At 39.5% G+C, this 12,977-nt stretch overlaps 2 protein-coding genes across 3 annotated transcripts; one reads left to right on the top strand and one right to left on the bottom strand.

Annotated features, from left to right (window-relative positions):
• Positions 1-2,284: 2,284 nt before the first annotated feature.
• On the bottom strand, positions 2,285-6,855 carry LOC140343397 (uncharacterized). Of its 2 annotated transcripts, none has more exons than XM_072430067.1 (4): positions 6,599-6,855; positions 5,099-5,288; positions 4,002-4,964; positions 2,285-3,708 (listed from the first exon to the last, which is right to left on the bottom strand). In XM_072430067.1, the coding sequence occupies exons 1-4, from the start codon at positions 6,853-6,855 to the stop codon at positions 3,562-3,564; spliced, it is 1,557 nt and encodes a 518-aa protein (XP_072286168.1). In that variant the 3' UTR covers positions 2,285-3,561. The 2 variants fall into 2 exon arrangements, with proteins under 2 accessions (XP_072286168.1, XP_072286169.1); XM_072430068.1 differs by having other exon boundaries at positions 4,029-4,964.
• Positions 6,791-11,324, top strand: FANCF (FA complementation group F). Its single transcript, XM_072430069.1, has 3 exons — positions 6,791-6,924; positions 7,912-8,028; positions 9,757-11,324. Exons 2-3 carry the CDS (start codon positions 8,010-8,012, stop codon positions 10,800-10,802), a joined length of 1,065 nt encoding a protein of 354 aa, XP_072286170.1. The 5' UTR covers positions 6,791-6,924; positions 7,912-8,009; the 3' UTR covers positions 10,803-11,324.
• Positions 11,325-12,977: the final 1,653 nt, after the last annotated feature.

Genomic DNA, 12,977 nt, shown 5'->3' with positions numbered 1-12,977 from the left:
TAAGGGCCCACCCTGGGCATTGGACTATTTTGCTCAATGCAGACCCAGTATAAAAATAAACTCAAATTATAGTTTCCAGTTGACTCAATTTATTCACTCAATGGGCTGTGACGATGCTGGGTTGGAAAAAAGAAAAAAAAAATAGCTGCATCTGCTAAATACAATACGTATTAGTCCAGCCTAATGTCTGGCTTACCCAGTTTCTTGTGTCCGTCCTGTACAATGCTTCCATGACCTGCACTTATAAAAATATAGCTGTGCATCCACTGTGAACTTTGTAAACTATCTCCACAATGCCTATAGCTATAGAGAGAAAAAAAATGTAGGATTACAAAATCAAGCAGGTCATTTTTGCAGAATGAGACAGGGTATGTCCCTTCTGTAATAATCCCTCCAGGTTCATGGCAAAAAACTGAGCTGGGTATGCACAGCGTTGGCTGTGGTTGTCAGAATACCCGGCATTTCTGGTTTCCTCTGTGCATGATGGGAGTGAATGAACTTCTACCCTGTTTCCCCGATGATAAGACACTGTCTTATTTTTTTTTGAAGGCCAAAATATGCTCTAGGGCTTATTTTCAGGGGGATGCCTTATTTACCCATGAAGAAGACTACAGTACACAGTTATTGTTGTCAATCATGTGCCAATCATTGTCCCCTTCTGATCAATCATGTGCCATTCCTGTCCCCTTCAGATCAATCATGTGCCATTCATGTCCACTTCTGATCAATCTGTGCCAATCATTGTCCCCTTCTGATTAATCTGATCCATTCATTGTCCCCTTCTACTGTAATCAATAATATACCGTACCATTAAATGTCCCATTGTAATTCATCATATACTGTACCATTTAATGTCCCATTCTAAAGCTTACCGTATATAGAGTAAGTGGTGTTGCTCACAGCAAAAAAAACCTGTCTGAACCCGTGAACAAACTCCTGCAGTCTCCGTTAGGAAGGGATGAGGGAAGCTGCCTGTGTTTGCTTGGGCGGAGTCACGTGCGCGCACTGCAGTCCTGTCACTTCCTCTTCATGACGAGGCGCGGCACACACGGAGGAACCACACGGAGTCACCCACCGTACCACCCGATTCGGGTAAGTGCAGGTATCGGTGGGTGGCTTATTTGCGGGGGGGGGGCTTATTTTTCATTTTTCTCTAAAAAGGGGGGGCTGTCTTATTTGATGGCCCTGCCTTATCATCGGGGAAACACGGTATGTACCTGCATGGGAGTTACATCATCCAAGCTCAGCCAATCAAGAAGAAAGCGAAGAAAAGGGAAGATGGCAGAGCTTTAAAGTGCTTTTGCACCTACATCTTGTTTAGAACAGCAGTCACCAACCGGTGGTCGGTCCACAAGAAAATTTTGGTGGTCCGCGGCTCTGGCCAGAGCAGCATACCATGTTCCCCGTACAGGTTGCAGGCTCAGGGAAGTGACAAAGACACAACCCACCCACTCTCCCATCACAGGCTCAGATCTGCGATTGGAGAGTGGGCCGGTTCTGACATCATGACATCACTGTGGGGGGATGTTTCTTCCCCTTTGAGCAAGCGCAGTCCAGAGCCGGTAAACTTAGTGGTCCCCTGGTTTAGAATATGCAAACATTAAAAAAGCTGCATGTATTTTGTCCCAGGCAGTATTTTGTCCCAGGCAATTTTGTCCCAGGCAGTAGCTCAGAAATCCTGTCTTGGTTGCCAATATTTATCTCATTGACAGGACTTCTTAGTGTGTGTTATCACAATTTAAAACTGATGTCCTCAATATGCAGCTGGCTTCTTTGAATCTGGACAAGCAAGGGACATTACTGAACTCCATAGCAGGCCAGCTGATTGATTCCAGAGCACGAGAACTATGAATGGGGCTTTTCCAGCAGTGACATTCCCTTTTTTACAGATACTTTATTTGTGCAAAGTTTAAGTACAGTTTGGCATATAATCTGTGAAAGCCTCAAGCCCCTGGAAAATGCTGCAAATGGAGATAGTGGTTTGCAGAGGATATTGAGCCATAACAACCCATCAGATGCCAGCTAAACCGTGATTCCTGTTTGCTATGGATCTTCTTAATCTGTAGTGGAAGCCCACTCAAAATACTTTCCCTAAACCAAAAAACTAAAATTTGAGGAGGCAATAAACAGTCCCTCACAGCATTACTTTCCACTGGCAGATATACTACTGTGTATGCGTTTAATGACTTGCAATGTATATGTGAATTTGTTTTTCCTTAAGAACAAAGTTTCTTCTTTATTAAAAGAATAAAAACAAATCAATAGTAAATAACAAGCAAGCTAATAATAGGAATAATTATTTTATTTAAAGAATTCAAGTTTTCACAAATCAAGCTTAAGTAGTATTGCACATAAATTATTTTCAAATCATAAAAATAAAAAGATGTTCTGGGTCCTCAGAGATTACATTATTTTTACACAAAGTTACTCATTTCTTATTAGTGGTTAGAACAGTGAGATATTTAAAAAAATCTGTTCACCCAAATACGCCTGGTATATCAATTTTTGTCAGAGGATGGAAATTTAAAGGACACATTTACCCAACTCAATGTCAGTTAAAGGTGGAATATAGTCAAGTTAGATTTTATGTAAATTTAAAGACCCATCCAGTATGCTCTCTGATCTAATCATCAAGATTTGCTGCAACAGTAAAAAGGCAAAAGTGCATGTGACTAACTTAAAGATTGGATATAGGGTTTGGCAACCATGAATAAACTTTCAGCTGCAAAGTTATAGTTACAGAGCAAACGTTTGATTCAGGGTTAAGGTTTAGGGCTTATGTAAGTGTATTGAGGAAATCCAGAAGCGACCAGCGCTAACCTCCTGTTTAAAAAGAAAATAATTTGCTCATGTCCATATTTGCTCTGGGTTAGTCACTTTCAGGGTAATCAGCAATCATAAAATTCCTTGCAGTACAGGTTTCCTTGTATAAGCTTGTCTACATAAATGATGCCCAATATGTTAAAGGCACATATCATTTACTATAAAAATAGCTGTTGGAATGAATTGTGTGGCACTGAGGAAAAACTATAATGCAAAACATTTTTGGTGAAGAGGTGTGTTACTAATTAGTGGCAATAAGGTTAGTTGGATATCAGTTTATATTGAGTGAAAGCCAATTTAAAAAAAAAAGAGTTGGGTAAATGCAAGCCCATCACGGTTTGTGTAACAATTAAAAAAAAAAAAACCTTTCTACCTTAAAGACCCACTGTGGCTTCTGGTGCTAAAATCCAACATACTAAAGTCCTGGCTTCCCAAAAAAAAAAATAATTAAAAAAAAAAAAAAAGGAACCAGGATAGATTTGTCTGTTAGAAACACGCAGTAGTAAAGAATCATCTGGCAATCAAACCTGCTTCTCCTCAACCAAAATAAAAAAAGTTTTGGTCAGTTTCAAAATGGATAAAAGCAGACCTTTCTGAAAATCAACATTGCTCTGACCTTAACTAAACCACATGCCGAAAGTATAACTGGGAAAAAAAAAAAACCAGAAAAACAAAAACAAAAAAACAAAAAATAAAACAAAAAAAACCCAATGGGAATAATCTGGAAGAATTTTCTTATTATTGGTTAATTTGAATGACTGTCCAGTTGTCTGACTGGTGGGGAAAGGTGTACACCAGGGGTTCGCTGTCTTCTTCACAAACTATTGCGATGGTATCACCCTCCTCATCATCATCTGATGTAGAAGAGGAAGAGTCGTGAAAGGCCTAGAAAAAAAAAAATACGAAAAGTAATTACCACCATGCACAAAAGAATAATACTCAAATTTACCTTCCTTCACCTAAAGCAACCTTCTTTCTCCATAGAAATAAACTTAAAAACAAAATTCCAACAGCTGACACTTTCAGTTTTTTTATATTAAAAAGGTAGACTTTCCCCACAAATCTGAACATTGTAAAATTTCCAACCCACACATGACAGCATTTAAACTATACAACAGTGTACAGCCAAGTAAGGATTTCAAATTTTAACTCCAATCAAGCATTCTGTTTACACATACCGTTTGCAGCAAATGCATTTCTTCTACCTCTTCATAAATGAAATCTTCGTCCTCATATTGTTCCACCATGATCTCTAGGTTTGAGCAGTGATTTTGATGTCTTTGGCAAAGAGCTGTGACTGTCTTTTGTATGTTCACCACAGCAGACACCAGTGCAGCAGTTGCCAATGCTTCAGTGAGTTCATCTGGTTCCTCCTGAGTGGGCTCTCTCTCATTTTCTTCCTCTGAAGAAACCACTTCTTCTCTTTCAGACACAATGGGTATGGTAGAGGCAATTGGTGCTTGAACTGTGGAGATTGAAATTGTGTCCGCAACAGATAGAAATGGATGTAATGGGTCTGTTTCAAGTGTAGGACCAACTGTGGTTGTCTGCATAGTCATCAGATAGGACTCCACATACTCTGATGACATTGTTACCGGTTCTGGCATTGGCAGACATGCTTCAAAAAACTGTTCTGTAGAGAGGTCTTGAAACTCCACAGAATCATCAACAGACTCTACATCAATATAGATGGTTTCCTCATTTTCATCCTGTAAGAAATGGTCATTATAAAAATCTTGTTGTATTGTGGTACAAGCAATGTGTTCCTCTGGTAAAATGGGTTCATCCAATGGTTGTTCTTGGGTGTGCGGCTCCTCAGCCACCTCCGTACACAAAGCCACCGAAGTGAAACCCTGTGATAGATCCAGTGCCAATCCATCAAATGACTCAACAATATGAACCAACGGTACAAAATTTGAATCACCCACTGCAGTTGTGGGAATAGCCAGTGGGTCAGGGTCTGTCTTCAAACCCTCAGTTTCATTTACGGACACATGATCGATGTGGGAGGTAGGATCCGGGGTAAATCCCAATGCTTTCGAGAGTGGCTGAGCCTCATCAAAATCCAAACGTGAAATAGGGAATGCGCAGATCTCATTGCTTCCACTCAGTGTCCTGATCCTTGCTACAGGTGACCGGTTCTGAAAGCAACAAGGACAACTTGTTAGAATATGGATAATAAAAACACAGGTAAAAAACTGTCTAGTCCAACTTAATTATCCACCCCTAAAGCGGAAAGCCTACCCTTCTCCAATTACAAAACTATAATACATACCAAAATACGGCCGGATGAGAAGATTGTCGGGACTGCATCATTTCTCAAATAGTGAGCTCCCCATCTAACTTGGAAACAAGTCGGTTTGAAATGTTTGCTGCACAAATATTGATTCTTCTTCGGGAAGAAGTTCTCCACGTTCATATTGGTCAGCCATTGCTTAAGACGAACTTTATCGTTCAAAGGAAACCTACAAAGAAGAAAACAAGCATTTAGTTTATTTATTTCATAAATAGATGGCTGAGGGAAATATGCAAATGTTTTGTTTCAACTAATTCAGAGTTCTCCCCAGCCCCGGCTGTGTTTAGATTTAGGTTACTGATTATCTATTATTCGTCAGTACCCTGCACAACCTAACTGCAATTTATAATAAACAGAATTTCTATAGCCTCAACATATTATGAAGCGCTGTACATTAAATATGTGCAGGGGGTGTAATGCACACTTTCTGATTTTGGTTATTTTTTTTTATTTTCCATTACCAAAAAAAAAAAAAAAAAATCACAGCACTCAATGGCTCAAGCTGACACATAGAAGCATCAATGTAAACATTAAAGCGTACCCAAACTCAGAAATTTCACTTTAAATGAAAAGGAAGACAACACTTCATATAAGGTAAAAAGCACCACCTCCTAATTCTCGATCGCCTATGTGATGGGAGCACAGAACCTCCTGGGATACCTACATCACGCATACTGCCATCTCAGACATATGCAGAAGGAGCCTTTTTGTTGGAGAAATTTTTTTCCCCAACCTACGCTATCCAATCGCGCCGGTTGACGTAGGAAGAAGAACCAGAAAGAGGATTGCGGCGCCGGCGGTTGCCGGGACCTGATAGAAGAAACCTCCAGACTGATCAACTGCTAGTGTTTTTTTGTTTGTTTGTTTTAGGCATTTTTGAGTTTAGTTCCTCTTTAATATCATTATCAACAGCTCACAGTATATTAGTGTGGTGGTCAGTGGGAAGAATGTCAGCCTTATAGAGATCATTGGTGTCCATTAATCGCACAAATTACTCATTAGCACTACTGCTTGGTCTCCTCTCTGCAGCCCCCCACGTGTTCCAGTCACGTGAGTAAACAAACACTCCAACCCTGGGAGGTCACCCTGCAGGCCAGACCGTACATTGGACAATTTGTAGTCCGTGACGGGATCTAGATTTCGTTACCGACACTAACTCTTCTCTATTCCGTCCAAATAAGTACAAATGGCCACTGAAATACTTATTATATATACGTTAAGCATACAGTGTGCCATTATAGTCACCCCTGAGGTGACCGGTTCTCTTTATAGACTTTTTGTTAGATTTGTTGTTACGTCTTAACAAGACTTGTAAACTCTTCTCTGACCAAAACTTTGCCAGACAAACCTATCCGCGCCCATTCCCCACCACAGCCACCTGCCTCAGGTAACCCCACACAGGTTGCCCGGGGGACAGTGACACCGCACCACGTGACTTTGCGCTGCCCTATCAGCGTACGTTCCCTCAATTACACTTACTTGAAGTAACTTTCCCGAGCTCCTTCCGATCTTCTACACTCCGGGACCACGCAGGTTTTAGGCATCTTCTTCGCTTGCTTTAACACATGACGTCTTCCGCAGCCTTGTGACGTCACCCTATCACGACAGACTTGCGCGGCCTTCCGAGCTCGTTTTCTGCGGCCATGCTGAATGAGGGCAAGTGCCCTATTGACTCGTAATCTATGGAAGCTTTCCCGATGACGTAGGAGACGCGACAAAGCCACTGCAGGAGACATATTTGCTGAGGGCAAAAGAAGCACGATAGCCGTCCAGGTGTGATGAGCGCTATGAAGCGACAGAGAAAAGTGAGTGCACGGTGACGCTCGGAGGCTTTTTATTCTACCTGGTGCCATTCAATTGCAAATAAGTTAAAAGCCAATGGCGTTCACACATTTCAGTAGTTTGTACTTTTATTGTTATTTCAACTAACTAGCACTGCCCCTTCCCCTCCTTTGTTTTAAGTTTTGTAAAAGCAAAGTTTACAAATAAAAATATTTTACAGCTTTAATTAAATGCATTCATTTTAATAATTATCAGTACAAAATTATGTTTATGATTTATATATTAGTGATATGTCAGAGATTTTGTTATTTATGGGTTATATGTATAAAGTTGTGAATGTCACTTTACCCAAATATTCACTGGAGGTGAATTATTAATTGTCATTTTGCACACATTCATAATAAAGATTCACCTACAATGAATGGAACTAAACGCAGGGCGAGTTTGCTGTGGCAATCCAGCTACAGGCGCCGCCATGTTGTTTCGTTTCCTCCGGGAAGATCTTTAAACATTTTGATTGGCTGTGCTGGAATGCCGTATTCATCCTGGCATGCGCAAGGGTTTCTATGGCAACTGAAGCTGCGCAGGTAAGGCGCATGGGGGGTCACCGGTCCCTTTCTGCAATCATGACTTTCCTGATCATACAAACATAAACATTGAATTTTAGGAACTTCTTTATTAATGTGTGTTGGGGTCGGGGAGAATCTCTTATATTGGGGGCCAGTGGAAAGAATGTCACCCGTATAGACAACTTGAGGATCATTATTGTCCTGGTCCAAAGACTATGCAAGTATCATCAAATATAAATCACAGTTTAAAGTGAAGCCCTTAGTCTATCCACAAAGCAAACCTAGTCCTGCGCTGTCTCAGCTTCCCTTTTCTTTCCAGCCTTGGCCGGTCTGTCCAATCTTGCATTTGAGATCAGGCGATGTTTCCCCTTCAAATGTATAAAAAAGAGCCAATTTCATTGCACATGTGTGTGATTAATATTTTTATTTTTGTTTTTACAGGAAAATCACTGAATACACATAGACAGAAAGAGCAGCACGCAGCCTACTGGCATATGTGACTCGTGTATCCTAGGACGCTACGAGGTTCCCCTTCAGCTATGGCGATAAAGATGGAAGGTGAGGGGACCTCCCCAAAATATTTTAAAACCTCTAAAAAATACATTTTTTTCTAATGAATAAAACCTGACCTTTTATAAAATAATAAAAATGTAAATTTTGATTGAATAGTACATTTTAATAATCACATGAACGAAAACAATACAGTCAGGGTACATTCATACATGGAATTGCGACGCAGCACACAGAAACACCACTTTACAATACCCCACAACATGCTCGCAAATAAATTCATACAATCCTGCACACTGTGGTGTGATACCGCCAAACCCCAAAAGATTGCCAACCTAAATTTATATCAGCCTAAAGAGCTGTTTTTTAATAAAAATATTAAAACGTGATGATATATCTAATTAAACCTCTGGAGGAACATTAGAAGTTCCACAGAACCCTGGTTGACAATATCTACAACTATAGTGAGCAAAAAAAAAAGTCTGTAAGCCTGCCAAAATGTCTGCCTTGTATTCATGTCTATTATATTATATTATACCTCCTACAACCAAACTTAACCTTGACATTCAAGCAAAAAATAGCAAGATAATAAATGTAAATATGGCCCATTAATAATTCCTTTAGTGGCATTTTGTTAACTTGCATGCAAAACTTTGTGTTCTGTTAAGGTAACTTAATTCAGATGAATAGGCTGCCAATACACCAGTTCCTAAAAAAAAATGTTTTTTCATGCACAATAGTCCCACTGGAGACAGAACCCCATAAAAGCCATCAGGATTGAAATTTGGAGACACAGACAGTCTGCAGCCATAAAAGTAAACAGAGAAACTGCTGTCTTTGTGTTTCAATTAGTATGCAGTTAATATGCAAATGGAAGGGGCTTTAGTTTTAGGGAAGCAGCAATCAATATGCAATTGTGGTTTTGTAAAAAGTGACAGCTGGAAAACATTCTTTTGTTGCTGACATTCATTTAAATCAAGTGTACGATTTGTATACACAACATAGGCAGGTATTTTTGATGCCTTTATGGTCACATTGATATTCAATTAGGAATCATTTACATTGAATCGTATGCCTGGAGGAAACGTACATGGCAAGGATACAGTGCTATAGTTGGTTAGTTAAATAAATCTTGCATTCCAAATCTATCCAGGTGCTTCAAATACTAAAGCAGAAACCAAAGCACAAATACCTGAGTATAATAGCAATTAGCTTGGTGCTTAAACATCAATGTACACCCATATAAACCCATTAGCATGCCGCTGGGTTCCTAACTGACCAATAACGAAAAAACAAAAAAAGTCATGGAGAGTGTTTGACACAGGAGATGTGTATGTAGGTTCACCTGTTGCCTTGTCCTGTATGTAACTTTTATATTATTATTAAACAGGATTTATATAGCGCCAACATATTACGCAGCGCTGTACATTAAATAGAGGTTGCAAATGACGGATACAGACAGTGACACAGGAAGAGGACCCTGCCCAGAAGAGCTTACAATCTAGGAGGTGGGGGTGGTGGAAAGTATTGAGGGTTTAGAAGACAGAAAAAGATGGGTGGGCAATTTTGAAAAAAGGAGTTTTAAATGAGAAGAAAAAAGGAGCAAGCCGAAAAGAATGTGGAAGACCATTCCAGAGAGTCAGGCAGCTCTAGAAAAGTCCTGGAGCCGTGCGTGTGATGAGGTTATGAGTGAGGAAGTCATTAGTAGGTCAATGTTTAACAATGATTATGTGCCTGGATCTTTGTTTTTCTAATATCTCTCTCTGTGTTTTGTAGGTAACACAATGGTGGATAAATTTCAGAGCGTGTTGGAAAATTTAGATAATTTTGTTGACATGCTTGCTTTGTCCCATACCGCCCATGTAAAAGACTGGGATGTCCAAAATGTGCAACGAATCCTCGAATGGGGAAGTTACTTTCAGCAAGTTTCCCATCGCTTTAAAGACAGCGAGACTATCAGAAATGCAATTGAAGATCATCTTGCAAAGAAAAATAAAGAGCTCAGTGTTCAATTTAAAAATTACAAATATATAACTATTAAAGACCTTGAGAGGGGCAGAGATATTGTGTGCATGGCTCTTCTCTGCAACAATGCTGTTAGCACTTTTGTTTTCAAGTATCTGCTTGAATTGTTAGGAGATTCTGACAGGGAGAAGGATGATTCAATTTGTTTGGATCACATGTTATCTAGGAAGGTTGCTTCTGAACTTTTCCTGTCACTCCCTTTGTTTACATGTGAAAGGTCACAAACAGATAACCCTGTATTGGTTACACAAGCAGATATCCTTAGGAGCAACCTTCAAAGTAGAATAAAGACATTAGAAGATGGTCACAAATTGCCTGCAGTATCAGAAATCCTTACCAAGCTCCCCAAACCAAGTGTGTACCACCTGATAACTGCTGTGCTGTTGTCTATTGACACTTCCAGTGCTCTGCATTGTGACCAGTTGTATGACCTAATTCTAGACTGGCTTCTCTCAAATGATAATTCATTGACTGGGTTATGTAGTAATGTAGACCCTCAAAACTTAGTAAAACTGAGTTCAAGGTTTTTCAAATTTAGACAGACCTATCTAGATTACTTGGTAAGACTGGGCCAGGGTATGGAGCAGGATGTTACTTTTGGAACATGGGCTAGCAACATTCCTAAACTGTCTTTTGGTGAACTCTTGGGACATTTCAAATGTCTTTTAGGAGGACCTGATGACCTTAAAGAATGTACATTAACTAGACTTCAGACATTAAAAAGTCAGGATGGGGACTTTGAAGAGCCTGGAATCAGTATATGGACTGATATATTAACTGAATTAAACAAATCCTAGCAGTTTTATACAGGTCATTTTTTCAATCCACTGTATCTGGACATCTTTTATTTTTTCTGCTATTAATAAAGCTCAAGGTTTGCTATATTAAACTATATGCTTCCTAGAAGTTCTTAAATGGATTGATACATCTACATGAATGACTAGAAAATTATGTCTACTCCTGGGAGCTCATTCTGCTTCAATTTGCTTTCCTGCTGAGTTTTGGGTGTTCAGCGCACCTTTTGCTTTGCATTTCTAAGCCTTGTTCTGGCATTCTCAACAAAATGTCTGTCAGAAAATGCCTGAAAGCTGTCTTAGACTGGAGAAGATAGACGATAATTGGAGAACCAGTGTGATCTAGCAAACCTGGAATGGATCTGGTCTAGTATTAAAAACATTAACTAATAGCTATTTTTTTTAAGAAATCCATTCCAGGTTTGATAGATCACTGTGCGTCTCCTATCATAGTTTATCTTCTCCAGTCTTGGAGAATTTGAATATATCAGGCCCAAGAATATAAGCCCATCAAAATAACCACAACTGGTGTGCAGACCTTGGAACTCAAATCAATATGTCTCATCACTCATGGATATGATTTAGGCTACGTACACACGTCAGATGATTCTTGTCCGGTAATTGCCTGATATGGGACGAGAATCTGGTGTGTGTGCAGCACTCGTCATTCATGAATCCATCCTGGCAGATCCACAAACAACTGTAATGAAAGTAAAGGGGAGAGAACACAGATGGGTGCCGCTCAGTCCTTCTCCCCTCTCCATAGAGCAGAACGGTGCTGTATGTACAGCGCTCATTCATGCATCTTTCAGTCTTTTGTCCTTGGAAAAGAACGTGAAATTGCATGTATGTACATAGCCTTAGAGATGATGGAATGACATTTAAGTGGAAGGTGCATGCATCAGTGATAGAGCAACAGGTAGAGCAGGGTATTGCTGACAAAAAAACTCTGCAGCTCAATTAAGTGATTAGGAAACCAGTAGTTAAGATCATTGGTGTTGTAGTGGGATGGGATTGTAGGAGGCTTTGGGCAATGAAGACTATCAACAAAACAGAATGTTAAACATTGGAGATTAGCAATGCTATTTTGGATTTCACAGCAGGTATTCCATAACCTACTTATGAATTGAAGTGGGTTAAGGGAAAAGATAGTGAGGATTACTAATGATGAAACAACAGTGGGCATTAGTGGCAAAGGATGATACATGATGCATTGCAACAAGTGATGGTGAAGTGTAACTGGAACTTGATGCTAGAGAACTTAACATGACAATGAGAAGATACCTAAGGTTGGGGAAGGGAGTTTATTGGGGAATTGAGGGGAGATTTAATTGATGGGCTCAATAACTAAGCTACCTTGGTTAGGAGCAAAGCATGCTTATATTTCACACACCCCACCATATTTTACTGCAAACTCGATAGGGGAGGCTGTAGCAAAATCACTAATTTTTGTGGATATTGACATGGCCTCTTTAAACCCTTTATTCAGGACCTTTTTCCATAGGACAAAGAGGAAAGTGTATACTCCAAGTGCATAGAATCTCTTTTTTTAATTTACAGCATTCTGAGATTTATTATGTAGTTTCTTGTTTCCACAGCTGCTCCCAGTCACCTGTAATTAGATGATTACTGTTATCATCCCTAATAAATACAAATTAAATTAAAAATGCTTTGTGTGGAGCTATTGTTTCTTTCCACAGTATTTGTCTGTCTGATGTACAGACAGAATAATATTTTTTGTAAAACTCATACATTTAGTGGTTTATTCTTTTAATTTTATTTTGATTCCTTATTTAGGTAAATATTAGTAGAAACATGTTGGATGTCTGTGTTACAGAGCTCATACTTTTCACAATTAGAGGAATACAGGAAATGCAAGTGTGGTCTGAAGGTAAAGTATGGCCCAATATCAGTGCTTTCCAAGACAGACAAATGTCTTTCTGCCATCCGTAATTGAATAATTATACTTATCAGACACAGAGTTTAGAAATCTGTATGTCTCACTGTATCACTGTATATCTGATTTATTAAAGCTCTCCAAGGCTGGAGAAGATGCACATTCATCAGTAAAGGTGGGTGATCCAGCAAACCTGGAATGGATTTCCTAATTGTAATTTGCTATTTGTTAGCAAATGTTTTCATCCCTATTATGAATGCTGCAGCCAGACTCATCCATCC

Source organism: Pyxicephalus adspersus, chromosome Z, assembly GCF_032062135.1.
Source record: "Pyxicephalus adspersus chromosome Z, UCB_Pads_2.0, whole genome shotgun sequence".
Taxonomy (NCBI): domain Eukaryota; kingdom Metazoa; phylum Chordata; class Amphibia; order Anura; family Pyxicephalidae; genus Pyxicephalus; species Pyxicephalus adspersus.
This window is presented reverse-complemented; position numbering and strand designations above follow the sequence as displayed.

Bases quoted from the DNA above. Each gene is read 5' to 3' on its own strand.
- LOC140343397 (XM_072430067.1), bottom strand. From the start codon at position 6,855: ATGTCTCCTGCAGTGGCTTTGTCGCGTCTCCTACGTCATCGGGAAAGC. The intron at 4,965-5,098 runs GTATGTATTATA...TGTTGCTTTCAG, and splicing joins TCTCATCCGGCCGTATTTTG to AACCGGTCACCTGTAGCAAG. The intron at 3,709-4,001 runs GTATGTGTAAAC...TTTTTTTTCTAG, and splicing joins AAATGCATTTGCTGCAAACG to GCCTTTCACGACTCTTCCTC.